This window comes from Eupeodes corollae, chromosome 3 (genome assembly GCF_945859685.1).
Source record: "Eupeodes corollae chromosome 3, idEupCoro1.1, whole genome shotgun sequence".
NCBI lineage: Eukaryota > Metazoa > Arthropoda > Insecta > Diptera > Syrphidae > Eupeodes > Eupeodes corollae.
The window spans coordinates 81,579,409-81,607,301 of NC_079149.1; the positions used below are offsets into that span (position 1 = coordinate 81,579,409).

Consider the following 27,893-nt stretch of genomic DNA (forward strand, 5'->3'; position numbering starts at 1 on the left):
CTACAATTCAAGTGAAGTGAGAAATGTCATGCATAACTGAAAGACGAACATATTATTTATATTTTTGGAATTTGTCTATTGCAATCTAATTATATTATTTGAGTGGACATACGGAAGAGTTTTAATTTTTTTAAGAAGTTAATTTTCATTTTAAGATATAATCTGAAAGAAAATCGGATGGGGAAAATGGAGGTAAGTTTCTTTGGGGTTTTTAGTATTTTTTTACGCTTTTCACTTTGCACGAAAAACAACGCCGCATCGATTTTTATTGTTTAAATTTATAAAATTAAACAAAAAACATGTTAAATAAATTGTTTGAATTTAATGAAGAAATAAATGAAAAGGTCATATAAATAATTTTGATCTGTTAAAAATGAAAATTACGAAAGGAGTTATCGATTGTACTCATACCTCTTGTTCCTTTTTTACTTCAATTACTTTTCCATGTAGGTAATTCCTAGATACATATGTATATAAATTTATACATTAATTTAAAATATTATTTTTACATTACATACATATTGTAAATCATCAACAAAAAATATGAAAGAGCAATTAAAAAGTCTATTATAAAACCCGCGGTTTATTTAGGGACCCAAAGAATCTGCAGACAATCGTCTCTGGATAAATACGTTTTACTTTCTTATCGTTAAATTTAGTTTTACTAGAGTCGGTAGTTTTTGTCGTATAATTTAATTTCTTTTCATTGAAATATAAATTGAAAAACAAAATGAAAGACCCAAGCTCGTACACAAAAAATGGTCAAATTTACAAATGCGTATCGGAATGAATAGGGACTACATTCTTTTGTTCCATCCAATTTATCGATTGTATTATTATGAAGGGTAAGATCTATGCTAAGGTATACTGTAGCCGTAAACTTGTTCATTGTAAAAGTTATCAAAGTCCAGGACCCTGTTTCGGAGATACTACATCAACGTTCTACAATTACATTATGTACAAATTTCTGTTTAAACCCTACAATCGGAAGTGAGATCTAGTTAATGAATAACCCTGTCAAATCGACTGCTTTCAAGCTATTTTTTACTATCATAATACACAATGTGTAAAATAGATTATTAGCTACATAAACAAATGCGGAACAACGAAGAGTTCCGTCCCTCAGGATTGGTTTCGAAGACCTTCCGGGCTGGACCCTTGATGTTTATTCGCTCTAAATGACCCAGCCATCTAAGTCGTTGGACTTTTATTCTTTTAACCAGGTCAGTGTTTCTTTACAGTTCGTAATTGTATCTTCTACTCCACTCTTCAACTCTGCAGACGGGACCAAAAATCACCCGAAGAATTTTTCTCTCGACGCTCTCATCTTTCTTTGAAAGTGTTCAGGGATCTGTGCAATAAATGAGAACCGGTACGATTAGTACTTAGAGTTGGTGTGAGATGCTCGAGATAGGACTTTACTACTCATTTGCCTTTTAAGTCCAAAGAAGCAGCGATTTCCAAAAGTTATTCTTCGTTTGATTTCGGCGCTTCACTTTAAAACTAATTTGAGTTGATAGAAGGGCCCACCAAAAACAAGTAATTGTCCATTTAAGGCAAACATGTCTTTAATCTCAGGCTGATCATACTTGTATCACTCTATGCGCGCATCCTGTCAAACTGCTCACAATTTGATTCAATGAAATTAATGAACTGATTGGACCTTCCATTTTTATTTTACCTCCTGAAATGTTTTTATTTAATAGCTACAGACAATAACAGTTAATATGTATTAAGAGATAGATAGCATTCTCTGTTTCTAGTTTTGTCAATCACCGCCAGTCGATCTTTCAAATCTTGTGGTTCTTATTTATTGTTAGTTAAAATTAATTCATAAAACAATCTCAACCTTCCGCATTGTACGTTGCCATCTGATTAAATTCAAAATATGCTTTTACTCAACATGAGCGACAACGTGCTCATCAACGCGCTTAAAGCACTTTTCGTTGACGATTACAGAACGTGAACGTTGAACAGATTTCAACGTCTTTTTACGTTTTTTTTTTTTTCTCAGAGAGTCAACGCATCGACCGTTTAAGTTGAGAGTCATATGTATGTACATAAATTTAAAAACATGACTATCAACAAAAAATATTTTGAAACTTATTGTTCTAAGCTTTGTGGAAAAAACAGGGAACACAAATTGCCAGAAAAAATAAAATTAAAAAAAAAAAATAAAAAAGAAGTAACTTACTTACTTACTTACAGGCGCTACAGTCCTGTGTGAACTAAGGCTCGGTCCCTAGCTATATGTCTCCAGTTTCGCGCTCCAAGTTGGGTGAGGTCACTTTCAAGTTGTGCGCTCCACCTCATCCGCGGTCTTCCTCTACTGCGCTGTCCTGTGGGTGTGGATTCGAAGACTCCGGGACGGAGCATTGGTTTCCATGGGCTCTACGTGACCCAGCCATCTTAGTCGTTGGACTTTTACCCTTCTGGCTAAGTCTACGTCACTGTACAGCCCGTACAGCTTGTCGTTCTATCTTCTCCTCTACTCCCTTTCGATGCATACGGGACCGTAGAACTTTTCTCTCGAAAGGACCCAAGGTGCTTTCATCTGCTTTTTTCATAATCTTTTCATCGGGTCTTCGGGCGACACTTTTATCCTTCGAGAGAGGACTTTACCACTCAATTGCTTTCGTAGTGCAAAGAAACAGCGGTTAGCAAGAGTTATTCTGCGTTTGATCTCAGCGCTGGTGTTGTTTTCTGCGTTTACAGCGGAGCCTAGGTAGATGAAGTCCTTGACTACCTCAAAGTTACGTCTGTCGATGATGACGTTTTGACCAAGACGTCGGTGTTGTATGTCTTTCTTGACGACAGCATGTACTTTGTTTTGCATTCATTAACCGTTAAACCCATTTTTTCCTGCCTCTGCCTCAATAAATAAAAAAGCACCATTGACATCACGCTGAGTTCTTCCGATTATGTGAATGTCATCAGCATATGCTAGTAATTGGACAGACTTTTGAAAGATAGTGCCTCTAGTGTTGACGTGTGAGCTCTGCACTATTCTTTCAAGTACGATGTTAAAAAATCGCATGACAGCGCATCCGGCATCACCTTGTCTAAAATCATTTTTTGACATCATAAGGTTTTGTTAAGTTGTTTCCAAACTTTATGGAGCAGCGTGAATTCTCCATGGTCATCCTGCATAAACGGATGAGTTTGGCAAAGATGCCAAGATTAGACAGCTCGTCCCTGTAGAGTGTAGATGCTTTCATATTCGGCCTTGAAATCGATGGGTGTCGATTTGGTGTTCTTAGGGTTTTTCCAGAATTGGCCGTAATGGGAATATGTGATCGACTGTGGACTTTCTTGGTCTAAAACCACACTGGTAAGGGCCTATCAGGTTGTTGACGATGGGCTTTAGACGTTCACATATTACGGCAGAGAAGATTTTACAGGCGATGTTAATTAGACTGATTCCTCTTTAGTTGGTGCAGTTTGGAGTGTCTCCTTTTTTCAGGATCGGGCAAACAATACTTTGGTTCCATTCAATACTGAGGTAACATTGTTTTTAAATAGAACAACAATAGAATAGAAGCAGAAGTTTTACAATAAAATACTCAGGCCACACTCTCACTACGTGCTGTTAGATCAGAGTTTCAGTTAATGCCTTTAATAAGACTACATGTAACTTAAATATCAATATGTTTATCTGGACTCTAAAAATAAGCTTTCGGCCTAGAAAAATTATTTTTTTAGAGATTGAATACCATCCATATAGTCGTTAGGGCTACGGTTGTAGCAAGAAATCCTTCATGAAATTTTCAATGGCTACAACAACATCACGAATTATATCTTTAATCGATTTGGAGCTTATTTAAATATTTTATAATTTACGCGACGTAAAAGAAAAATGTCTTAAAATGTTAAATCACAAGACTTCGGTTTGTTGCGTTGCTTGTGCAGCATGTAGCGCAATAGCAGTCTTGTCATATCGCCAGCCTAAAAGCCCACCAAACATTGATACGTTGAGAAAAGAAAAGCAAATGCATATGGTCCTTGCATATGCATCCCCTTTCAGTATAGTTTCCTGTTTCCAAAGCTTTGGAAAGATTTCTTTTTTTTTTTCTAGAAAAAGATTAACAAAAATGGTGTTATGAATACAAGCACATAGCCAAGCTTTCTTCAATTCCCAAGCTCTTTGAAAGCATTGTTTACGAAACTCTCTATTTTCATTGTAGACCTTTTTTGTCTCCAACAAGAAGGTTTTTAAAAGGAGATCCTCACAACCATTTTTACTAAATTTTTTGTCAAAAACTCCAAACGAATGACAGAAAGGGAATGAAGTGAAAGTAATAAATGCAGACTTTAGTAAAAAAATCAAATGGAGTGGCGCAACAGTCCGTTGTGAACCAGGGCCTAGTGACTTACAACTCTCAACCATTCCTGTGTGCGAGTACTGTTGTCAGGAATGGAAGGGACCTACAATTTTGGGCCGAATCCGAACGGCTAGTTTTGAGAAAGCACTTTTTCATGACAAGAATTACTTTTGAAGGATTTGTCAATTCCTCGCAAGAGGCAGTACCCGCGAAAATTATTACAATTAAGGTGGCACAGGCAGGGATTGAACCCAGACCCTTTGCATGACAGTCCAACGCACTAACCATCATGCTACGGGTACTACGGACTTTAGTAAAGCCTTTGCTAAAATTGTATTTATTTATTTATTTTATTTACCTTAAACTCACCTTTTTTATATCATGGCTCAGATCGTACCTTGAAAACCGCCGATGTAGAGTTGTTTCCATGTTCATAATTTCCGATCCCATTTATGAAAATTCAGGAGAAAACTTGGTCCTTTGTTAACTATCAACGACTTTATTAATATCATTTATATTTTTATATATATTTACGCTGATGACATGAAAATAACAAAGTTATTTCTAGTCCATCTGAGTCTGTCTTACTTCAAAATTATCTTGAATCATTTTAGGCTTGGTCGCACCAAAAACTTCTTAGAACTCAATGTAACTAAATGACAATTCATAGTATTCACCCGTAAGCGTTTACATCTTCCCTACCCAACTTACAGTCTGCACGATGTTTTTATTCATTCTGTCCGTTCTATTTGCGACCCAGGAGTTATTTGCGACACTTAGGAAAATGTTCGAACCAATTTTGATTTCATAGTAACAAAGCCAACTCCAGCTTTGTTAGATCTTTAATTGAATACGCTAGTCAAGTCTGGTCTCCCCATCAGCAGGGCCGGACAAAGCATATGTGCAAGATGTGCAAATGCACAGGGCCCACAATTCTGGTGGTGCATTACCAGGAGAAAGAAAAAGTAATCTGATCATTTTTAAAATAATCTTAAAAAAAACATCCATCACAACTATTCTTAGTTATCTCTTGCGCACTAACTAACATCACTTTCATTGTGCTGCGATATCGCCGAACTAAAAATCCTACCTATCTAATTTCCAAATATTTCACTCTGTTCGTACAAGAGAAAAAATGAAAAAATCTCAACACAAAAAAGTTCCATGCCACCTCATATGTGCAAGATTTATTTCCTGCACACCGAGACCCCAAATTAACACAGAGAGTATGACGAAGCAAAATACTTATTCATATTGAATCGTATGGGCTAGAACGTGCAGGTTTTTTATTACGCACCCTACCCGTACCTCTGTATGTGAGTTCTCATTTACAAAAAAACAACAAAAAATGCCTCCGAAAAAAGAGAGCAGGTAGGTTGCTGTGCTACCTACTACTACAAATGGGCAAGGTTTTTTTTTTGCAGAAACTACCTTGGGAGATATTTAAAAAAAAAAAATGGGTATCTGTGTAAGAGATAAGTGCCTGCTTACTGGAGATGAAATATTTAATAGAATGGAAAAGGAGCATAGAGTGAAACAAATAATGAGGGAAGATTCTATGTGGAGTCGAATTGTTCTTGCGCAGGCAGTTTTTTTTTTTTAAGTTAATGACTGTTGTAAAGACAATTCAATGTTTGTATAACTTTTTTTCAAGTTCCGTAACGAGGTGGGATATTTATAAGAAAAAAATTCCAATTCTTACTTTGAAACCCCTTTCTGAGACTATATGGGAGAGCAGGTTAGAAGCATTGAGGCCTTTAAAACAAATTTAGAAGAAACACATGAATTCCTTATAGAAATAGGAAATCAATAGGCAAAAAACATTGCAGAATCGCTAGGAAAAACACATTTTTGAAACCGTTAATCTGTCAACTGGCATAAAAGTTTTAGAAATTAATTTTAATGCGTTCCGATGAAAATTGAATGAGTAGGTTTGTTTAATTAACCCAGCGTAATGCAAATTCCCTAGCAATACTAAATACGTTTTCTGAAGCTTCATTATTGCGATTTCAACGGAGAAAAAGACTTTATGCTGATGAATGTCCTTAAACTATATTAGACCCGAAACAAAGATTTAAAGTAGATTTTTTTTTCAAAATTCTTAATGAATAGCTTGATACATATAACATCAATTTTTCATTTTTATGTAACATAAGCGAATGTTTAAAAAATAAAAATGTACGTGCTTCATGCCTTAATTTGCAGAATGTTATAACATTAGGTTGTTTTAAAGATTTAGATGTAAACGAATTGTTACAAGAATTACCGTAATATCCCCGCTTGTTACACCACAAAGCTTAAGGAGAACCTAGTTTTTCTAAACATAAAACTGTTAAAATTTATCTTAGGATAACCATAACTCAAGAGAGATTGGTAGGCTTATCTATAATGTCCATTGAAAAGGAATTATTAAATTCTTTAGACGATCTTGATGATGATTGATGATCTCATTTCTGTTTCCCCTCTGCTCATTTCATCGCTGCTTTTTAGTTTATGGTTAAGGGTTACTTGGGATACCTCAATAACAAAAAACCGCACTAAAAGTCTACCTCCTGAGTAAAGTGGAAAAGGCTTATGCTTGTGTATCAGTTTATGTGTGAAAATATAAAAAAGGGGCGCTTTTCTTGCACAGGGTGCAAGATTGCCTGGGGCCGGCCCTGCACTCTAAATAAAAAAAGGACATACGATAGACTCACCTTTTCATCTAGGAAATATTCCTATTATACTAATCCAAGGAACGTCAGCCAGGTCCCTCTCTTTCGCCTTCCTCATCACCATACAATTTATGATCTTTTAGAATCTATTACAAGAATACTGGGCTCAGCTTTTACCGTGTATACTTCCATATCAGTCCTTTCTCCCTTAGATTCAATCTCTTTTGTTTTTTGTTAATAGCTTGCATTGAGCGTAAATAAATAAATAAATAAACCTCGCTTTTCTTCATATGCATATATACTGAGTATGATTATCTAAAGTCAGTAAAATTATTTATGATTTTCGAGGTCTACGAAATCATAGGTACAATGGTCAATCGTAGCACAGTTTAATGATTGTATTGACTTAAAATAAAACGAGTATAATTTTATGTATAGATAAAGATAAATAATTAAATATACATTTTTTAAATTCTTTTCTTTTAAGCTACAATGATTTTACGTAGCATCAATATCATGCTTAGAAAAATTGTAAATAATCAATCGGAAGAATGGAAATTCTATCAGAAATCACTTTGGTCCTAGCGTGGTTAAGTGTTCTAAATTGCTACGAAGCCAGAAAGGACCACGAACAACGAAATGAAGCATGCAAGTCCACACCAATTTCTGAAAGTTCATCGAGCTTTTTTAAATTGTACTGTGAAAATACCACCCTTACCGAATTAAGCAATAATTATTTGACAAAACAGCACGTTAACTATGACAACATCACACTTCTGCATTGTCCTGAAACAAACAATGCTGATTTGCACCTACATCAGTTTCACTTCGCTAAGCATTTTCAATGGATCCATAGTAACTTAACTGATTCTCAACTTGAGGAATTCTTCACAAAATATAATAACATTTTCAAAAACTTAATTTCCCTCGATTTATCTTACAACACACTCGGTTGTGTAAAATGGATATCTCCACATTTCAACAGAAAACTTAATATTCTAAAATTAACTGCCAATAAAATCGAAACTGATAGCTGCACTTTCACTAATTTTGGTCAATTAAGCAATCTGCAGGAATTGCATTTGGATCAAAATCGAATAAACGCTCTAAACAACACTTTGATGAGTAACTTTACAAATTTGAAAATTCTTAACATGTCTTACAATAATATCTCAGACATTCCAAGGAATACCTTTGACCGAACAATCACTCTAGAGCAATTGTATATAAGTAGAAATGTTTTATCAATATTACCGTTTCAATTATTCAAAACCATGCAACATCTTAGTACTTTGGACTTGTCTTATAATCGGCTTATATCTTTACCTGACAATTTTTTCGCTTTAAATAAAGAATTAAAGGAGTTACGGTTGCAGCATAACGTTTTGCAATCAATCGATCGAAATGTATTCTTTGGGCTTAAAAAATTACAAATATTGGATTTATCACACAACACCATTGCATATATCGATAAGAGAGCATTCTATTCACTAAGCAGCTTGATTGAACTGAATCTCCGTCACAACAACTTGAACATTATTCCTGCAACTCTATTTCATCCATTACAAAATATCATAAGACTGGACATAAGTGAAAACGGATTCACGCAGCTTCCAAGCGGTTTATTTAAGAACCAGAAGTCACTGAATGCGCTTTTCATTGATGGCACTAATTTAGAAAAAATAGGCAATTGGATCTCGAGTTTTGACGATGAAGTTAATAGTAAAGTCCTTAACAACCTAAACACACTTTCAATGCAAAACAATAAAAGGCTTAAGAAAATTCCAAGAATTATTTTTAAAAATGCTGTGAATATCACAGAACTGTTCTTATCAAACAATTCTTTAACTCAATTATCTCCTGAAATTGGCCAGCTCAAGAATTTAAAGTTGTTAAATTTAAAAAATAACCAATTAACTTCTTTGCCCGATACCGTCAAAAATTTGGAACATATTGAATCGTTCAATTTCATCAACAACGATTATAAATGCGATTGCAAGTTGTACTGGCTCACTGAGTGGCTAAGAAAAACTGAGTTGCATTTGAATCAATCCTCGACAAGAACCGACTCTGAGTATGATTTCAATACAGTAATTTCCCATTTGACATGCCACCAAGGTTATCTTGGGGACATGATTCCTGTACTACAAAGTCTCCACTGCTTCAAGCCAACTATTATTGAATCACAAGACAACAGATTACATCTGCTTCATTCAACTGTAAACTTAGAATGTTCATTTACGGGCAGCCCTCAACCGGATGTTGTTTGGATAACGCCAACAAATCATATACTTCGACACCGTGCAGATCCAGAAAAAGAGCCGATAGTTCTTAAGCACAACGGATTACAACCCACTAAATATGAGTTTGCCGCACCACTTGAAGAAATGAATAGCATCAATGGTACAAGTCAGCTACGTTTTATTTATAGCCATTATGCTTTGTTCGAAAATGGATCTCTTAGAATATTTAATCTTTCAAGAAGTGATAGTGGTTTATACACATGTTATGCCTACAATTTGATGGGAAGTACTTCAGCCAGTATGCGGTAAGATCTTTGAACCTTTGTTTTTTGTTAATTAGTAGCTATTGTATTTTTTCTCCTAGTCTCTACATTGACCCTATCATATTTTACAAAGTAAAAATCGAAAGTATATTGTTTGGAACAGCAGCTGCAGCTTTATTTTTGCTGCTTACACTTATCATTCAAGGGATTCGCATGATTTTAACAAGGTGAGTACCTAAACACAGAATATTTGTTGAAAAGAATTGTATTCAAATTGTTTGTCAACGATTAGCTATTGCTAAAATGCATGCTTTGAATTAAACTGAACTGAATTTAACAAGTGGTTTTAGTAACATACATTTTTTTAAATTTGAAACATTTGTAGATGTTTTTTTAAATTTAAAATGAAATTTAAAATTTCATTATTTGTTCAATGCCTGAAATTGTTGGCAACCCTAAATATACAAACTTGTATTAGATTTTTTAGTAAGATAAACTCTGCCAATCATTTTTAGAGATCTACTTTGTTTAAGATTCAAGGGGCTTCTTTAGAGCGCCTGCCTTAGTTTGGAAATGGTATTCGAGCTTTGGACGAAAAAGGGCTCTATGAAATATAGTTAGATCAGTGAGGGTAAAACACTATTTGCTTCGGCAGGGAAATCTCAACACTAAGCAGCGTTTTTAACGTTGTCTGTATACTTAGATGTGAAAACTGGTATTATTAGAAAGTTATGCTTTCGTTACAGTTGAGTTTTGAAAGCATTAAATTCTTCAAGTTTTTCAATTCCACATTTATAAAAAGCTGCCAAGATCAGAATTAAATAAGGTCTTCATACTCTGGTGTCGAAGTCCACATTCGATAAAATAGCGAATCTAAAAATGCATACGAAAAGCAGAGGGTTCTGGCGTGGATTACAAAGTTCGCAAAAGATAAGCGAATTCTCTTGATGCGGTACGCAATAAAGATTCTTCAATGAAATGCTCTCCCTAAGTCGAATTGTCAAAGAAAATCACAAAATCTAAAAATTCGAATCATAGAAGGACGATTTTGTTTCCTTCTTAGGCTTGTTTATTTGGTTTAAACAAAATACATATGATGATTTAAACAAAATTAGCTTCTAGCTTCATTAAAATTAAATAATACCTTATAGCAAGATTCAACCGTTGCGTCGCTGTATTTTTTGCCCATATTGAGAAATGAATAGACTTTCGTTAAAAAATCTAGTGCCATTCTGTTCGAAGTCATTATTGAGAATTAAGCACGAGTACGATAACTTTGGCGACAAGATACAATAACGGTTTTTTTTGGTGGAGGGGTTTCTCAAAAACTGAAAGACATAAAATCATCTAGTTTTCAGTTTTTGATCAAAAACAAATAAGAGCAATAAATTCTGAAATAGAAACAGTGGTAATTAATCTTGAAGTATTGAAAAATTACACTTTAAACTTTTTTTTAAATTTTTTTGCACAAATTTTGACTTTAAAACTATTTTTTTTCAAAAACTGCATAGTTTTGACTTGATTTAAAAACAAGCTATTAGAAAAAAAATGTTGGCTTTAAAAAAAGGTATAAAACTTAATTTTAAGTATTACCGTTATTTTTTAATTATTTTTTTCCATTTAATGTACATATTTTTTTAAATTGCCCCTACCGCCCATAGTAAAAAATGCTTGTTTTTAACTATTCTATACAAATCCGTCATCAAACTTTGTCGCCAAAGTTATCGTACTCTCCCCGAGAATTATCATAAAATAAAAAAGGGAACGAAGAGCAGCCATGCTATTCATAAATATGATTGTTTGTGCACATAACTGTATAAAAACAAAATCATTTGGTGTTGAATTGATAGTCTTTGGTTTTGAGTTGAAAGAAACAAGAAAAGAATTCGACTTAATGGGAAAATAAATGTTCAAATTAGAGAAATATTTAAGTTAAGTCAAAAATCAAATTATAAAACCAGAATATTTTTACGAATATTGGTAAGGATTGAAGATTGGCAGCCTTGTACTGTATAGTACATTTCCAAAACAATTACAAGTCCGATCCCATTGTCGATGTGTTAGAAACTGAAGGTACGAATTGTTGTAGTAATACCAATTTTTGGATTTATTTTAAGCGATGTTGAACCAATTTTATTTATTTTTTTTAGGTGGCCAACCAAAAAAAGGCGAAAGATTTATTCAACATTGAAGATAAGCCAGAGTTATTAAATAGTAACTCAGTTTACATATTTCAAAAATAGTAAACAAATGCCAAATAAAAATTATATTTTTGTTTGTTTGAGGCAACGGCCTAGCCACTGATAAAGCTTCGGTTCCCATCGATCACCAAAATCAAGCATCAGTGAGTGTGGTTAGTTGGCAGATGTGGACCGTCTCGAAACCTACCACGTGCTGTTGTCATGTGTTCTTTCTGTCTGTTGCTACTTCTCTTCTGTCTTGTGTTGTTATCACTTTTCATAGTCTAGTCGCTCAAGGTGTTGTGTTCTCTACTCTGTACATTTTTGTGCTGAGAAGTGTGTAATGTAATGTTTGTTTGTCCGTCCTTCATTTTGCAACGGAGTAATATTTTGATATGATTTCTTGTGTGGAGGTAGAAGAATATTTTATTTTTATTCTTAACGCGGTAGAATATCTCATTCCCAGCTTATTCCGCCGGTAACACTTAAAATAAAATATTCGATATTTCCTCACTACCTAGTTTCCTAATAAAATAAGGAATTGGCGGTTAAAAACCAATGTCAACGACGACGGTTATATGACACTGAGGGGCCGATTATAGCTATCAGTAAAATCCACCTGTAAAATTTGAAACAGGAGGAATATGAAATGTTTTACTGATGAGCGTTTATAGCAATCGGTAAATTTACGTCATTTAAATGTTGTTTTCTTTAGATCATAACATCGAGCTTCGCGCCTCAGACAATTTGTTAACTGTTGCTTTCAGTAAAATTTTTAATGATGTGATCGGAACAGTAAAAAATTGGAACACCAATAGTAAAACCAAATGGAATCAGTAAAATGAAATTTTATCATTAAAAAAATTAAATTAGATTTATAAATTAAATAAAACTTTAAATGCATTATTTATTTTTGATAAAATACTTTAATATAGGATACATCTTCTTATATCAATCTTTTGCTAGAAATAAATCTGTAACATGTTCAAAAACTAAAATTTTACTGATGGATTTTACTGATAGCTATAACCGGGCCTTAACGGAAGGTTTTTGCATTAAGTACATAGTAATTTTTAAAGTTATTGCTTGTTATTAACCTAATTTAAAAAAATAACATATATAACGATCAACTTCTCTGCTACAGGGTCGTTCTAGCACCAGAAAACGATGGTGTTTTGGAAACAAATTGTATGAAGTAGCAAAAGATATGAGGAAGCATTTGTCAATAGACACAGTCATGACAAAAATATTGTAAAGAACACGAGTTACACCGGTGTGAACAACTCCACCTCGAAAAAATGGGCTCGCACTTCCTACACGATTCCAGCTGATTGGCTTTGGCTTATCTAAAACTAAAAAGGAAAAGTCGTTCTAAGCTGTGAGCCTAAATACATGGAATGAATATACCAAAATTGGACTTTTGGGAGACATTTGAAAAAAAAGTCGCGAATTGTGCGTTTTTTTTTAGTATTTTTGCTATAAAAAAATCGAAATATTTGGAAATTTTGCAAGTCGATAGTTCATTCCATGCGTTTGAAAAATACAGTTTTGAGAAAAACTAGTATAAAGTTTCAAGTCTTCTTAACTATGAAAATATCAACTTACCTTTCAATCAGCGATGCCTGGTCCATAGAGTATTTCTTCCCCTTCTTCTGAAACTCTATCGGATTGTTCAGCTCTTGAATCAATTCTGGCTTGTTTAACGGCATCACTTACGCACCGGTCTGAACGTGAGATTCGCTTTTCATCACGTTTCTCAACATAAGTATGGGCTTCGCGGCCTACAGGGCATCTCATACACGACATTACTTTCAAATTACCTTCAAAACCTTCATTAAAGATTTCCTGAATAACTTTATCGGTAAGTTTAACTATACCTTTTTCTACGATTCTTTTATTTGTTTTATCTTTTTTGACAGCCCGAAGTCGCATCTTTAAAACGACTTCGAATTTTGAAAAATCGCTTTACTACCGTATTCTAGACATATTAAACTATCAATTAAAAAAAAAAAAATATTTTTTGAGCTCATCACATGGGATGACCCCGTTAACCGTTGCGCGTTGGAAATGTAATTATTCCTTAGATTTAATTATTCCTACAGATTTGCAGTTCAAATTCAAAAGGCGTCTGTTCCCCATTTACGTTAGTTTCGCTATGACAATTAATAAGGTGCGAGGGAAACACTAAAAGCAACAGGAGTGAATCTAGAAAAGTTGTGCTTATAGCATGGATACCCATATTTGCGTGTTCTTTAACCTAATATAAAAGTTTACAAAACAATATTAAAATATTGAGTTAACTTTAATAAATAATTAATTTAATGTAAACTTATTTTGAAATATATTTATCTCTTCAACCATAGATAGCGTTACTTTTGGTTCCTCTTTGTTTATTTATTATTGACAGCTTACCAACTAACTCAAGCGTACTTGCCCCTGGACTGCCTCTATGTAATGCTTTGATTTTCCTTTGACATGCGATCAAAAATAATATGTATATAGGGACGTTTCCTTTTATCGGATGAGATAGACATTAATTTGGCATTGAGGTTGTCTTAAATGTTATGGAAGTTTTCACTTTTTCAATTGTTCCCGTTGCATTTTGTTGATCATATCAAAGTAATTCATGCCTATCACCGATGTTGTCTCGTTTTTTCAATGACTCTCGTTTTCTCTGTCGTGTCGTTTTTAAAGTGACATTCCTTAAGTTCTTCGACGCGACGAATTTGTAGCAGATTTTTAAATGATGCAAAGTAACCAACATCTGTCAAAATAAAATTAAAATCTAAATAAGAATTCATTGTTTAATTTTTGACAAATGCGGTTTTATTTAATTATTGGTAAATAAATAAGTAATTTAAAATGATAGGTGTAGAAATGTATTACAATACGAGTAGCGATAGTAATGATGATGAAGAAGGTAAAATGCGGAGTTTTGAGAAAGCACAATTAATTATAAAAAGAAAGCAGATAAAACAAATATCAAATCCTGATTCAAAGTGAGTTCACTTTTTATATTAAATTGTAGTGAAACTTATTTAGCCTTTAAAAGATTCAAGCAGTACTTTAGATTGTCCAAAGAAGCATTTAGATATGTGTTGGCTGAGTTCGTATTGATCTACATATGTCCTGATGTAGTCGTCAAAGTATTTGAAAGTAAATTGGGCCGGGTACACCAATTGGATTTCCGTTTAGGTTTAACCACTGTTTGTATTTAAGCAAATTTGCTACAGCATCTTCCAGCGAAGATAAAATTTGCAATTGGTTTGGACCTCCTCCAGTTGCTTTTATTTCTTTGAATTGTTTATTATTTTCTTCTTCATTTTGAACTTAAAGTCGGCCCAAACCTGATTAAAGCAAACATTAAAATATTTTTTACATTAATCACATAAGCGCTTCAAACTTTTTGCCAAACATCTCCATCTCTTACTGGAGGACCCTTGCTGTTCAGCTGCTCAGCTATGCAATTCCCTTCCCTTTTTATGTCAGTTTTGTTGATTCCCTGCAAAAATCCCCTAGCCAACTGCTCGTTGCACTCCATCACCTCGACGAGGGCCTGGAACTGATTCTGATTTGTTAATTTCAACTGCAAATGTGAACAAATATTTTGTTTTTATTTATCGCAAATAAAGTATTAATAAATTACATAAAATAAATTATTTAACAAGGAAACTTACAGTTTTGCGAACTTCCATGTCTTCGTTGTGAGCAGTTTTTCAAAGGAGAGAAACGAGTCGTTTCCTTTCGTCTTACAGAATGCTGAATGAAAGCGTTCAACATACGACAACAAAACGAGTGACAAAAGTTGAAAACGACTTATGGAATGCAGATTGTGTCGTGTCGTATATTTTTCTGTCGTTTACGATATTGGTAATAGGTAATATAAATATAATAAATAAATAATTAAGGTAGGGATAAACCTTAAGTTTTTAAATATTTAATCTTAATGAAATGGAAAAGTTGCTGGAATCATTACAGTATGTGGACTAAGTTTTTCAAAATATTCAGATGGATTGTATTTAGATAGAACGTATCCGATTCAGTTAATAAGTTAATATTTGTAATTTGCGGTATTTCTCACTTAACGTAAGACGCTTTTTCACTTGTAAAATAATTTTAACCATTGTAGTTTTGATCGAAGTTTTTCAAAAAAGTGCTTTATAAAAACATTGCAAACAATAAATACTTTGCCAGACGGTTCGCTGTTACTATTAAAACACCGTGTGGTGGAAACTACCAATGCTCTTGAACTAAGCACGTTATCCAAAATAGTTTCGGTAACAACAAATATTTTTTAAATCAAGTTATGTCCCCTGATAAAATTGAATCTTCTCTTCCTTCCCTTGAACATAATTGGGGTTATACTCATTGGATGGAGGATGCTCATCCATAAATGTTATACCCATTCTCAGATGAATTTGTGTTATGTATTGACAAAATTATAATTAAAAATACAATATCAGACATAAATAACTTATATGTTAAATTAGAGTTTTGTCGTCTGGGGTTTTTGATGGCTTTAGTTCGAATCTGACTTCAAAATAAATCTAAGTAAGTCTCTACCTGCCATATTTCTGAGTTTGAGCGCATGTAGCTCAAATCAGAGTTTAGATTGGGAACAAGCAAAATTAACTCTAAACCAATTATCCTAAAACATAAAGGAATTAATTGCCATAGACTGAAATAAAGATCCATTAGTCATCTCATAACAAATGACAAAATAAGATATCCTAAAATGATTTAAACTGTATCTAAAAGATAAGGATTTGTACTTTGCAAAATTATCATACAATTTATTGTTTTAACTTAATCTTAAAAATCGATTATGGTTGTCTTTTTAGTTTTTAAATGGCATATTTTAAATACCTGATGTTAAAGTCGATATTTGAATTCAAGACATCTTAATCTTTTAAAAAAGTGTTATTATTGGGATATTTTTTTTTAGAATTTAAAAAGATTATTGATGTTATCTTCCTAAGAGATATATTTAGCTCGAGAAATTGATAGGTAGGCAGCATGGTTTAAAGATTTGAAAATTAAAGCAGCTTCCTCATTTATGTTTGAAAAAATTCCTTCAATATCTAAGTTTATATGTGCTGTAGAGGAAAGATGAGATGTCTGTATCTCGCTCTAATTGTCAAGAAATCCAACTTAGTTCTGTAAAAAAAATTTACCTCAATTACATTGTTGTTACAATCAATTCTTTATTATTTAAAATCATGTGCCTTTGCATAAATTGATATTATTTTACCTATTTTATTTACACTGTGATCATTAGTAAACACACTAAAGTTACACCAAAGATTTATGAAAAATACCACACGCACCCCTTTGTGATTTCAGTGAGAAAAATACCTTTTAAAAAGGTGTCAAAAAGGAAAACAAAATAAAACAAATCTTCGAACATAAAGACCTTAAATCCTCATAAAAAGCTTCGATTCTTGAAAACTCTCCTCAAAATCGCCAACAAAAATATGAGTATGTAGTAATTATCATTGTTACGGTTACTCAGATTTGTGTAGACACACACACAGAAAATTGTAACAGAGCTATGCGATGAGTAGAGTACGGCTCGAGGTTAGCGAAGGGCATGCATGTAAGGTTCTTGTTACATACATTTTTTAATATAAGGAATAAATAATAAGGCATGACAAAAATTTCGTCTGCCCGAGTGACAATGTTATTTAATTTTATATTCAATTTAAAACCATACAATTTTTAGTTTTTTCAAGTGATTGGTACTTATTGACTTGTAGCATAATTTACCTTTAATTCAATCAAACAATAAAAAGGAGAGAAGTTGTGACTTTTAGTTTAGTCGAACTTTACTTTAATTACTTTTACTGAAAAATAAAAATATGCTTGCTTTAAGTTTATTTACATAATTTAAAGAATAACATGACTTTAAGTAGACACAGCAATACAAAAAGAAGGTAGTTTAAAAAATTTCATCTATGATTCTTCTTCTATAATTCATCGCCTCGGTGGTAAATTTTTGAATCAGCAACCAATCTTCTCCATTTAGGTAACTTTTGTTTCATTGTTGCTTAGATAGCTTTTTCCAAAAAAGTTTTCGTTCACTCCCATATTGCATAAGGAGCAAATATTAACCAAATCGTTTCTGTGTGGCATACAATTTAGGTTAAGAATTTCACCTCTTACTTTAAAAATAGTTAAAATAGTTTCTTGAAAAATCGAGCCTAAGGTAATTATGTTCATTTAGATCATAATTAAGTTTAGAATAAATGTCCCTTTCGGTAGATGTTCTCGCCTTTTCTATGAATGAATTCCTTTCATTTTCATCGATCGCTTGGATAACCTCGCACAGTGCTTTTTTCATCTGGAGACCAGTACATCCATTCAGTTCTAGAATAATACCAAAATTTGCAGCAAGATCAATCCAATCCTTGTAGAATATAGTTGTTCGACACATGACACTTCTCAACATAATATTTGCAATCGGTTTCGGTCCATATTAATCACCTATATCAAATAGTCTGCGCTCAACTTCAATGTTCATACAAAGAGTGTCGAAATCCTTGTTTCCAAATGATACATGCATTTAGGCGTACTTAGAAGGAGGAGAAATATCTTTTTAAGGAAGAATCGAAGCAAATTTTCAACAATTTCGTATTTCCGAAAACCCCAGATTGTGCTCCATAAAACCGAACTGCTTTTGGAATTGCGTTAAAAACTTCATATTTGGAGTTTGTTGATATGTTGTTATTATTGAAAATTAGCTTCCAGTTCGAGCATGTTATAGGGGGATGTAACACCGTTGGATACAACATAGTGAATAAAACTTACAAGCATCTTTGAGCGGAGAAAAGGTCTCCCATAAAAATTTGAGTGCATATATTTATTGGAAAATTGGAACATGATCAAGTTTTACGAAGCAGTTGAGTCGAAAAAGCATGTCAGCATGTGTGCATATATTATTTGTCGAGAAATGGTTTGGAAATGTTCGAATTTTACACTTCTGGGGTTTGGTTTCAGGAACCCCACAAAGTATTGCAACAATTGATGTCACTAGTTTGATTGTTATAGTTAAGAATGTTTGATAAATCATTTGAAGGAAGTTTTTGAGTACAACCACAGTAATTCTAATGTCGATGTTCATTTCAATCAAAACTGTGAATGTGTTTGACTTGTGTATCATGATATGATGTGAGTTTGATGTTCCTGGGAGGCTTAATTATAAGTAAGTTGGTTTTGGGTGGTTGTTCGAACGGGAAAGGGGATTGTAAAGTGCATTGGATGTTTAAAGAATCTATTTTATCACGGAATTATGTAATTTGAGACATTGTAAGTTCCAATTTACCAAAGTAATCAGTCAGTTATTATTTGTTTATCAGTTCAATGAAGATATGTAATAGTCTAAAAACCAGCGTCAAAAGAGTTTAGTTCTCTACAATATTTTCTAAGGCGTATTAATAGATGTTTGTCGAGGTGTGGCACAAAGAACATTCTGTCTAAGTCTGATTACCCGTACCCAGACCAATATTTGACCTACGTGTGACAAAATCGACCCTAGTCAAGTCATAAAATTATACGTTATCTATAAAGAGATCAATGTTAGGCAGGATATTAGGATTCTACAAAATTAATGGCAAACGTTAAAGGCGTGTCAAAAACGACACAAGTCATTTCTAACAAAATATTTTACCGCCATACGGTTTTAGACACCCCACATGCTTGAAAGCAAAAAGGCAAAACGATATTCTTTGATAAATCGACTCCCTTAAAGTTTTGACCAAAATTAGACGCAACTGACTAAAAAATTAACTTTTTTTATATAAAAACAAAACAAAAACATGTTAACATAACAATATGTACAAAGAAGGTGGTCGGCAAATAATGAATAATTCACTTCATGAATTCTCCGAAACCTGAAATGAAAGACTTAATCCAAACGGTACTCAAAATATGTAAATTTGTTCGTTAAGCGCTCTTATTTGTTTACGAATTTCTTTATAATTATTTCTTATTTTTCATTGATCCACCCTTTTATTTTATTTATTACAATTCTTACGCGAATTTATTTGGGCTTTCTATTGTAGCACGTTTTTCTGTTTACAGTTAAAATTGCAAAAAAACTTAAAGGTTTTTTTTTATTTTCATACAACGTGCTACAAATGTGCTGTTGTAATCTTATGAACACTAATATTGTGTTATATTTGTTCACCGCATTCAGTTTTTTTTTCAAAATATTTTTGAGGTCCTAAGTTTGCGATTTTAGAATCCTAGTTAAAAAAATGTAAAGGTTTTTTGTTCCATTTATTTTGTTAAAATATTTTTTTATTTTTGCAGATATGGACTCTACTATCGAATATGTAACGTTTTTGTTTGTGTTGGCCGGAAAAAATCGCCCCGTGCTAAACAAATTTATGCAATGTTGGATAGCATTGAACATTATAAAACCCAGCAATTAGAAAGACTGAGGGAGAACTATGCACAACAGGTTAGATATACATATAAGTCGCCACACTTTTACCATCCTTAATCTTAATACTAAGGCTTGATATCAGTTGCGTATAATTTTGTCTGCATTCTTTGATACTTAGATAAAGCTATGACTGCTATAAAGATCGTGATTTGTTCGTTTAATTTCTTTTAACAAAATTAGTTAATTGGTAAATAAAAAAAAAAAACAATGAGATATTATATGCTCTTGATGATAAAAATTTAATAAAGAAGAAAAAAAAAAAACATTGTTTTCAAATTGTTCATGTAAAACCTATTAGAGAAAAAATAAGCCACATAAATTTTATTACTAATAGACATAATGTCATATAAAATTTATGAAAATAAGATAAACTAACCTAGGTTTTTGAAATAGGTTCATCGAATAAGGGAAAACTGTTATCAGCAAGTTGAGTGGATCCAAACTAGTTATACATCACAGGCAAAAAATCTTAAAGGTTTTCGAGATATTGGTTCAAATCATTTGACTTCTTTGAGAGATCAATATTATGATCAGGTTTGAAGCTTTAAATATTTTGTTTCCTAACATATGAATTAAATTAATTAAGATTTTAATTGCATTTTAGATGAAAAAAGTGCGAGATTACTCTAATACACAATTGAACTGGGTACGGGAAAATTATGTCTACCAGCGAAATAAAATTCGTAAATTTAGTGCACATCAAGTTTTAAGATTACGCGAGGGATATAAGTATCAACAGCAAACTCTAAACAAAGTTCTCGAAAATCTTCCAAGCTTTTACTTTGAAAATTGTCGTGGGAGAAGTGACGATGACATAACAGAAAGTAAGTACTTAACTTTGTTTTCTGTAAATACTAACAAGTAGAATTCGAAAACACAGGTGCACATCTTTCCCGCTAGATCACTTTAACCTTTAACCTATATAGACAAGCTTTGTTCCTAAAATCTCAATCATTTATCTCTCACTTAATTAATAACAAAAATTCGATGAATTTTAAAATGTTTTCCATACAATGTTAGCATTATTCTTCTATATAGAATAAGAAACCAACAAGAAAATAGAAAATATAAAAAAGGCTAGTGCGACCCACATTCATAATTTCTCATTACCGGTCTTAAAAACATTAAACAAATAATCATTATGTTATCATTTGTCATTCAAAGTTTTTTATTGGTGAAATATTTGAGCCGCACTTTAATAAAACCTATGGTGGAATCGGCGAAAGCGATAGTTGATTTCTCTATAACACTCAGTAAAAATCGGTAACGAGTAGTGTGTAGCTAAAATTACCGGTTAATCAGTATCAATCTATGAAGGAAAGACTAATGATTTTTCTTTCTTTGTTTAAAATTCACTTTAGTGGTATTTTATAGTTGTTGTAATACTTTCACGTAGCTTTTAGACCATCAGCTCATGAAGCTTGATTCGTCTTAATCTTAGAACATTTCCTCGTACATTGAAACCTGTCTCAATGTTGGAGTTGATATGACTTGGCAGTTGCTAATTGTGTGACACAGCGCGTTCTTCAACCAATTTTATAACCATTTTAATTTGAAGGTAACGTTGTAGACGTTCAAATGGTAGACATGTGCATTCAAGTGGACACAGGCGTCCACAGCTTTTTCTCAAAACCCACCTCTGTCTATCAACTCCTACTCTCACCTCCCCGCGGTGAACATCGGGTGCCTAGTACCTCAACTGGAGATTGGGTTCCAACCCCAGTAGAAAGTTGTTGGGGGCAGCAAACGAGAGAGGGGAAGAGAGGTGTTTCCACTAAGGCACCTTTCCTTATCCAGGCGGCAGCGGCCGAATTCTCGAGATGGAATCAACGGTGGCGTCTACAGTTCCAGTAAGGTTGAACTACTTAGTGAACACCTTATTGGGCTTTATCGACATATTCGGAGCCCAGGCCTGTAAGGAGCGGTTTATCCGGCTCCTCTTCCTCGGAGTTATACTAAGGATCTGGCCCTCCAAGTTGGGGGTTGTGCCGTCGGGGTGACTTCCTGGCCACGTAAAAAATACCTTAAGTTTCGAAGCACCAACAAGCCTCGGATACGGACGGATTCACTGTTGACAACCCACGCAAACGAAATAAGGAGAACGAACTTCGGATATGTACGTGGAATGTTAGGTCCCTTAACAGACCACGTGCAGCCGAACAATTAGCGGAAGCCCTGCTGCAAGGCAGATATTACAGCCATCCAAGAAGTGCGATGGGATGGACCCGGCAAACGCAAACTAAAAGACTGCTACGGCGACTGCTACCGAGAACAAAGACAGCGTCTATTTGGGCGTGGATTTGTTGTTGGAAATAGGCTCAGGCAAAAAGTCTTGAGTTTCAACAGTGTGAGCGAGCGCATCACGACAATCCGCATCAACAGAGGAGAAAGATGAAGACACCAAAGACATATTCTTCGAGCTCTTGGACAAGACATATGAGCAGTGCCCTGGCTATGACATTAAAATTGTCTAAGGAGATTTTAATGCCAAGCTAGGAAGAGAAGATATCTTTGGTGGCATAATCGGGAGATACAGCCTGCACGACATTACCTCCGACAGCCATCAGAGATGCCGCTTCTGAAGTGCTAGGTTTCACACGGCCACCACAGCGAAACCCCTAGTTTGACGACGAATGCCGGCAAGCGCACGCAGCGAAACAAGAGTCATACAAAACGACGCTGCACAAAAGGACTAGAGCTGCCCGCGAGCTCTACGAGCAGAAGAGAAGAGAGGAACACCGGCTTCTTAGACGGAAAAAAAGAGAGCATGAGAAGCGCGCGATCGAGGAGATAGAGGGATGTCACAACAGCAATGAGGTTCGTAAATTTTACCAACAGGTAAAAAAAACATCCCAATGGTACCAGCCACGAACCGAAGCCTGTAAAGACTATCAGGGGAACATCGTAGTAGAACCGCAGTCGATGCGGAGAATACGGAAAGATCACTTCTCCAAATTATATAACGGCGATGACGAACCGAATTCCGCTGTAAGGGAGATAGAACCACTCAACCTCGGCGACGCAGATCAACAATTCCGCCTACCCGACCTTGACGAAGTGAAGATAGCTATATCTAAACTTAAGTCAAACATAGCTGCTGGAGCTGACGGCATCGCTGCCGAACTATTCAAAGTAGCAGGCGATGACTTGGTACGGAGCATGCACCAACTCATCTGCAAAATATTGTCGGAAGAAAGCATGCCCGATGAGTGGAATCTCAGCATACATAAGAAATTAGACCCTCTAAACTGCGCCAACTACAGAGGCATCAGTCTCCTTAACATTGCGTATAAGATCCTCTCTGCCGTATTATGTGAACGTCTGAAGCCATTCGTCAACAACCTGATTGGTCCTTATCAGTGTGGCTTCAGACCAGGAAAGTCCACTATCGACCAAATATTCACACTACGGCAGATCTTGGAAAAAACCCAGGAGCTTTAAATCGATACCCACCATCTCTTTATCGATTTTAAAGCCGCGTATGACAGCACCTATAGGGAAGAGCTCTACAAAGCAATGTCTAGTTTTGGCATACCTGTCAAACTTATCCGTTTGTGCAGAATGACAATGGAGACTGCACGCTGCTCTATCAAGGTCTTATCGATTCATTTGATGTCAAAAAAGGTTTTAGACAAGGCGATGCACTGTCATGCGACTTCTTCAACATCGTTCTGGAAAGAATTGTGCAAAACTCAACCGTCAACACTAGAGGCACAATCTTCCAAAGGTCCATCCAATTACTCGGATACGCAGATGATATTGACATAACTGGAAGATCAAAGCGTGATGTCAGTGGAGCGTTTTTGAGCATTGCGACGGAAGCGAAGAAGATGGATTTAGTGGTCAATGAGGGCAAGACGAAGTATATGCTGTCATCAAAGAAGGACACTGAACGACGACGTCTTGGACAAAACGTCACCATGGACAGCTATAACTCTGAGGTAGTTAAGGACTTTGTCTACCTAGACACCGCTATTAATGCAGACAACGACACCAGCGCTGAAATCAAACGAAGAATAACTCTTGCAAATCGCTGCTTCTTTGGACTTAAAAGGCAATTGAGAAGTAAAGTCCTCTCTCGAGCATGTAAAATCACCATCTATAAGACACTCATCATCCCGGTTCTCATTTATGGCGCTGAGGCCTGGACCCTGTCAAAGAAAGATGAGAGCGTCTTAGGATGCTTCGAGAGAAAAATTCTTCGGGTGATTTTTGGTCCCGTACGCATAGATGGAGAATGGAGGAGAAGATATAACGACGAACTGTACGGGCTGTACAGCGACACTGACCTAGTTAGCAGAATTAAAGTCCAACGGCTTAGATGGCTAGGTCATGTAGAGCGGATGGACATCAACGCTCCAGCCCGGAAGGTCTTCGAATCCAATCCCGAGGGACGGCGCAGTAGAGGAAGACCGCGACTCAGGTGGCGCACGCAGGTGGGAGAGGACCTCAACCAACTTGGCGTGCGAAACTGGAGACAGCTAGCTAGGGACCGAGCTGGCAGGAGACGCTTGTTGGTTGAGGCCCAGGTCCGCCCCGGACTGTAGCGCCACCTTAAGTAAGTAAGTAAATTAAATTTCTCTGGGCTTATGGATTATGTTATTGCTAAAGCGAATTCAATGTAGGACTTTCTTGAAAGAAATTTTGCCGAATTTCCGAATCCATATGGAATAAAATCCGTCTATATGTCCTCGTTTGGAATATTCTTCAGTTTTATGGGATCCTCATTATGCAGTTTAAAAAAAATTGTATTGAGAAAGTTCAAAAGCCTTTTACCAAATTTGTAGTTCGACAATTTAAATGGAATTTAGATTCAATGCCTTGTTATTCTACAACATGTGATTTAATTGATCTGAACGGACTCTTTAAAAAAACGGCGAGTTGTTAATTGTGTAATGTTTTTCATGATATATTGTCTTGCCACAAAAAATGGTCCGATTTACTTAATCTATTAATTTTGTATGTTCTTCAAATATATATGGATCAAGACATTTGTTTTGTATACCATATCATAGATTTAATTATGGTTTAAATGAACCGAATTCAAGATGCATGAAATCAATTAATGCATTTGAATAATATTTAGATATAAGCCTAGAAAGGAATGTTATTAAGCAATATTTAAATGATAAATTAATTAATTAGTATTTAGTTAAAAGCAATCTGTAAGAGTTAACTCGAAAGATTAAGAAAATAAATAAATAAATAAATAATAAACTTACAAGAAGACAGTTTCCCAAAATAAGAGATATCAGGTAATCTCTGTCAAGAAGACGAATTGCTTCTGTTAAGATTTCCTCGTTTTTACCTTTTGTTCACCTTCATAAACATTAATAATAACGAATTTTAATATTTCAGATATTCTTAAATATAACGTTTTTTTTTTAAATTAATTTAATATCTCCAATATTGTTAAAAAAATTAACATACATTATTTTTTTGTACTTTTCAGACTTAGAAACTTATATCAAATCCCAAATGGGGGGCGACCTGTCGGATATAGACGTAAACATTTTACATTACAACTGTAAGTTACTTCACCGTTATGCCGCAGCGAAAAGTATGGACGAAAGTAAGACATCAATTTACTACACTCCTCCAGATGATTGTCTTTTACCATCTAATCTTCAAGTCTCGCCCATTCATATAAACTACATAGATGAGAACATTCAAATGAATAGTGTAAATAGTATTTGTCCTGATGACATTCTGTTTAAGAATATTTCTGAGGGAGCTGAAGCTGCAGCTGAAAGTATAATTATAAATAATTTACAAGAATCCGAACCACTCCACACTAACAAGCGCAAAGACATTAAACTTAATACAAAGCCCTTAACAATCAAAAGTTCAAATTCATTTCCTACCATCTACAAAATATCAATGAATGAAGACGGATCAGTTGTTCATGAGTTTCTGAGCAACTTTTCCGATACTGTTGATAATGGTGACAAAGTCAGCAAACCAGAAAAGCTGCAGGCTCTGAATGGAGAGTTAAAAAACATTAAAGCTGAGAACATTGAACTTATATAAAAATTAGCCTGTTAAAAGTCCTTCCACACCATCTCACATAGTATATGGAAACATAATTCATATAAAAAAGCAGCAGTACGAAAGTAAAAGCCAATTTTTAACATTTGCAAAGTTAATGTTAATTAAATTTTGTGTAGTTTGCGCTTTAATATTTAGAGGACTCTAGAACATTTATAAATTTAATAAAAATACCAAATTTTTAGTCCATATTTATTAGGCCAAAAACAACAACAAAAATTCCGCTTTGTAATTGAAATTCCATCATATTGGGTCAAATGAAATCCAAAAGTTCTATTTCGATGGAAGCTGCATGTAAATATTAGTCTGAACGCTCAGTGACAAGAGTCACTGCAGAATTGAAATGTGAGAAGCAGCGTATATAGAAATAGCGAACTTAACTTAACTTTTGCCCTCCATCCTTCACCATTTTATTTTTATTTAATTGCGAGTTTAATATTTTTTGTATTGACAATATTTAAGTAATGAAGCCATAATCATACTACAAACAAAACTTAACAACATTTTATTATTGTTTTTTTTTTTTTTTTAATTTAAAATGCCACGACCCAGAAGATCCAAAGTCGATTTTTAGTAAAATACGCCTAGTTTATAGGAATATTAAAACCAAGAATTCTATAAATGTCTCAAAACAACAAAAAATGGAGTTAGGGAGTTTAAATAGAATGTCGACCATAAAATTTTTCCTAACAAAGGTTTCATAAAATTGCGAATCAATCAACTAAAACGGAACAATACATTTCACGGGAAAGAAGAGAGAGGCACGTTTATTGAATTATTATTTATATTATATATATATTAACCTTATTAATTATTGAATTAAAGAATTTGTATTCATTTTATTGCATTAAATAAAATCATAAATTAAATTAAAGTAGAATATATCACCTTATTCAATGTCTATAAAGCGGAACGAAGTTTACCAGGTCAGCTAGTATGAAAAATAAGACGCATATGTGTACAAATATGAGAATGAGTTGCTGAAGGTAAACACACCATTGCAGCACAGAAAACCGATAAAGTTGGTTATTGCGTTTTGTGAATTCAAGAGTTATGGATTTTATGATGTGTCTGGATGTTTGAATTTTGGATTGGGATTTTTCAAAATTTTAAATATAAATATTTATGTCATTATCTTATTATAATACTATGTGAGATTGTGGTGCGTAGTTTAAAGTTTATTTATGTAGATATAGTTTCAAAGCAAAATTTTAAATTAATAAAGGTTAAGCTGCAAACAATTTAAAAGTATCTAATAAATCTTTAAAATCTCTGGTACCTTACTAAAAGATTTGGGCGTAACTGATTGCCCAACAATAAACAATATATAAGCAACTTGGTGGTTGCATTTAAAAAAGAGCTTTTTGTATGCAAACTCATTGCAAAATTTCAATGTTATTTAGATCAAATTGCTCTTAGTGAAATAAAAACTCAGCTACCACCGTGAAAGATTTATCATTGGAAATATTACTTTAAAAAAGAAATATACAATTAATTTGTTCATATCATTATACTCAAATTGGCTTTGTTCATACATTGACTTATTATATAATAATGTTTATAAATTTATATGATCTTGTGTACATATAACAAGTCAATGGTTCTTTGTATACCTACCTAATAAAACATTATTTTCTCACTAGCAAGCAGTTTATACCTATGTATGAATATTTACACTCACGAATTGATTGTTAAGATAAAGTTAATAAAAGTGATTCAATTAAAAAGAAACTAAAT

At 34.0% G+C, this 27,893-nt stretch overlaps 1 protein-coding gene across 1 annotated transcript; it reads left to right on the plus strand.

The window, feature by feature from the left end:
* LOC129949380 (immunoglobulin domain and leucine-rich repeat-containing protein 2) lies at positions 1 to 27,892 on the plus strand. Its single transcript, XM_056060809.1, has 7 exons — positions 1 to 192; positions 7,464 to 9,524; positions 9,584 to 9,709; positions 19,973 to 20,123; positions 20,502 to 20,642; positions 20,713 to 20,932; positions 25,561 to 27,892. Exons 2-7 carry the CDS (start codon positions 7,528 to 7,530, stop codon positions 26,136 to 26,138), a joined length of 3,213 nt encoding a protein of 1,070 aa, XP_055916784.1. The 5' UTR covers positions 1 to 192; positions 7,464 to 7,527; the 3' UTR covers positions 26,139 to 27,892.
* Position 27,893: the final 1 nt, after the last annotated feature.

Bases quoted from the DNA above. Each gene is read 5' to 3' on its own strand.
- LOC129949380 (XM_056060809.1), top strand. From the start codon at position 7,528: ATGGAAATTCTATCAGAAATCACTTTGGTCCTAGCGTGGTTAAGTGTT. The intron at 9,525-9,583 runs GTAAGATCTTTG...TTTTTCTCCTAG, and splicing joins AGTACTTCAGCCAGTATGCG to TCTCTACATTGACCCTATCA. The intron at 20,643-20,712 runs GTTTGAAGCTTT...ATTGCATTTTAG, and splicing joins GAGATCAATATTATGATCAG to ATGAAAAAAGTGCGAGATTA.